Here is a 2,797-nt window from a genome sequence, read left to right as displayed (position 1 = left end):
TCCAAAAATTCAGCCACACTGTCGCCCTCTCAGCCCTGCTGCATGCGGGAACAAAAGTGCCAAAATTCGTAAAAAAATAAGTTGTTAAATAAATATTGAAGTGGAAATACAATAAATAAATAATTCTATTTATAGTTGCATAAATGTTGATGTAAAGAATAACAATTAAAAATAAAACAATATGAAAACCATCTGGTAAAACTGAATTTATTAACTTTTTCTCTTTTCAATAATCGAGCTGCAGCACATTTTGAATTAATTTTATTGCTCAACCTGACAAAGTTTAAATTATTTCATAATGGACGGCAGCACAGGAAATGTGAAATAAATACATACCAAAACGGGTTCAATTTATATAACTAATTTAATAAATCACTGAATCATTTATGTAAATATTGAGGTTTGTTTTAAAATGTATCTACTGTATTGGAAGTCTTATGCCAAGTGGAAGTGGGCATTTATCAAATCATTTATCATTTATCGCAATAAATTTATACCGCAAAATATCACGCAAAAACTTTAAGTCTACTTTGCCCACAGCTAATTCAGAGTATTTATTTGACAAATTATTTGGCGCATTGTGGCACTTTTGAGCCCCCGTAGCACGCCGGGGAGGTCTCGGCTCCTGCGGCTTTGTCGCGTCTGTGCTTGAAACCATGTTGCACCGCCGGCTGACGAGAGCGCCGCCGTGCTCTCGAAAGAGGCCAACAGAGCGGTGTGAGTGTTTGAGACTGACGGAAAGTGGCCAAACTAGCTGCCGGTAGTCACCTTCAACATCGACTGGTTAGAAACGTTGTGTAATAATTCCACTGTACATGTAAATATCAAGACTACGTAGTCCATCCTGTCGCCGTCTCAACTGGTCCTAAAGAGGGCGTTTTCTGCAAGGGGCAGGAGGGGGCAGCTGATTCTCCGTCGGCAGTGGTGGAGCGCGGAGTGATGGGTGGTGTCGGCAGGTTTAATGTGGTGGCGTCCCCCCCTCCCCCCGGGTGAATGCAGGCGAGTCGGGTCGTCGGTGCTACAGCGGCCCCTTGAACTGGTTCCCAGAGAGATGCTGCCTGATGGACATCTTTGATCCGGCGGCGTCGCCCAGTTTTCGCCACACCACCTGCACAAACGGAGAGCAGAGACGAGACGCTGAGAGGCGAAGGGGAGCGGCCGGGTCAAGAAAATAATGCAAATAAAACTCGCTCTTCAAAAACGCAAAAACCCTTCACACACCTCCCCGCAGGTGTGCATCTCGGGAGTTTAGGGTTATCATCTGAAAGTTCTTTTTTATTATTTCAATAATTCAAGTCAAGTTCCTCTTTTCTGAACAGAACTACTGAAATAAAATTAACTTTTTATTAGTGCACCTGTACATGCGAAGCAGCTGAACTACTTTTCTTCCTCTCTTCCAGCTTTGTAAATGAGGTGGGGGCAGTGGTGGCCTCCCCCCGGTAATGTTATTACAGAAGCACTATTGTACTGTCCCCCCCTCACCCTTCCGCCAGATTCCTGGCCTGCTGCATACCTCTGCAGGGCCCAGATAGCCAGGCTCTCTCTCTCATCGTTGCACCTTTTATTCAGCAAAAGGTCTTTACAGTTCCAACACAGAGAGAGAGAGAGAGAGAGAGAGAGAGAGAGAGAGAGAGAGATGAGGAGAGGAAGACTAGATAGGAGAGAATGAGTGGTTGGAGGAGAGCGCTCTTTTCAATGCTGATACAGTGGAATTGATTTGACAGCTCAACTATGAGCCTCCACTGATGGCTTTGTTTCACAGAAGACAAAAGAAAGGGGACAGAGGGGATGAAACAAGGCCGCTCGGGATGTTAGGACTGTAGCTGTGCTGTGTATTATGATGATGATGATGATGATGATGTATTCTGGGCCCGTGCAAGTCAAAACTGTGAGATGATGGGGCTAAATTGGCATTTAGTTCAAACGATCGGCCATGTTTTCTGCACTTAAAGTGGAGTTGGGGGGGGTTTGTTTCCAATGTGGAAATTGTGAGAATCCATGTAAAACACACACAGGATCTGTTACATTGCACATATCTCATTTAAAAAAGAAAGAAAAAATATTATTTTGAATCAGAGGATGGAAACATTTGGAAAAAAATAAATAAATAAAATAAATAAATAAATCCAAACAGGTCAGAGACTTCCAGAGATTTCTATCCAGGACATAGAGGAAGGTTCACCATTCAAAGTGGTGTTTTCACAACTGATGGTCCGGTGGACTCGGATCTACTGGAACATCTGTTACATTTTCAGCCGGTGAAACTCGCTTTCGCCGCATTGTGTCAAACGCTCCAAAGCAGAGGTTCTTAACCTGGGTTCGATCGAACCCCAGGGGTTCGATGAGTCGGTCTCAGGGGTTCGACGGAGCCTCTGCCGTGGAGGTAAAGACACACTTGTGTAAAGTCGTGATGACGCCCCGCTTTGCTGCAGAGGATCACGTTATATTGCTGAGCCAATCAGAGGATCACGTTACATTGCTGAGCCAATCAGAGCTGCGGAGGAGCTGTGGTTGAAGGAGTTCCACTCTCAGCATGGATTTGAACTTGTGTCTTTAATTACTTCAGCAAAACTCACCGTTTTTACCAAATTCTGTAGCTTTCGGTGTACTTCTAAATCTGCTCCATAATCGCATCTTTTCGGGGTTGGTACTGCCTCTAGTGGCGTGGGGGTGATAACACAGCTAATATAATTACATTACTAAATCAGAATACCGCAAAGTCTCTTCTGTGTCGGCGCGGGGCAGGGGGATGGGGGGGGGGGTGGGGAAGGGTTAGGTGAAGGCGCAAATGAAACTT

At 44.7% G+C, this 2,797-nt stretch overlaps 1 protein-coding gene across 3 annotated transcripts in view; it reads right to left on the bottom strand.

Annotated features, from left to right (window-relative positions):
* Positions 1–440: 440 nt before the first annotated feature.
* The window catches only part of ccdc85cb (coiled-coil domain containing 85C, b), a 56,484-nt gene continuing 54,127 nt past the window's right edge, over positions 441–2,797 (bottom strand). For all 3 annotated transcript variants that reach the window (XM_015047996.1, XM_015047998.1, XM_015047997.1), the window contains one exon: positions 441–1,108. In XM_015047996.1, the coding sequence (XP_014903482.1) occupies positions 1,019–1,108 (90 nt within the window). In that variant the 3' untranslated portion in view covers positions 441–1,018. The remainder of the gene's footprint in view (positions 1,109–2,797) is intronic.

This window comes from Poecilia latipinna, unplaced genomic scaffold (assembly GCF_001443285.1).
Source record: "Poecilia latipinna isolate Pla-1442-1.1 unplaced genomic scaffold, P_latipinna-1.0 Scaffold854, whole genome shotgun sequence".
NCBI classification, from domain to species: domain Eukaryota; kingdom Metazoa; phylum Chordata; class Actinopteri; order Cyprinodontiformes; family Poeciliidae; genus Poecilia; species Poecilia latipinna.
The sequence above is the reverse complement of the archived record's forward strand: the minus strand, read 5'-3'. Positions and strand labels throughout refer to the sequence as shown.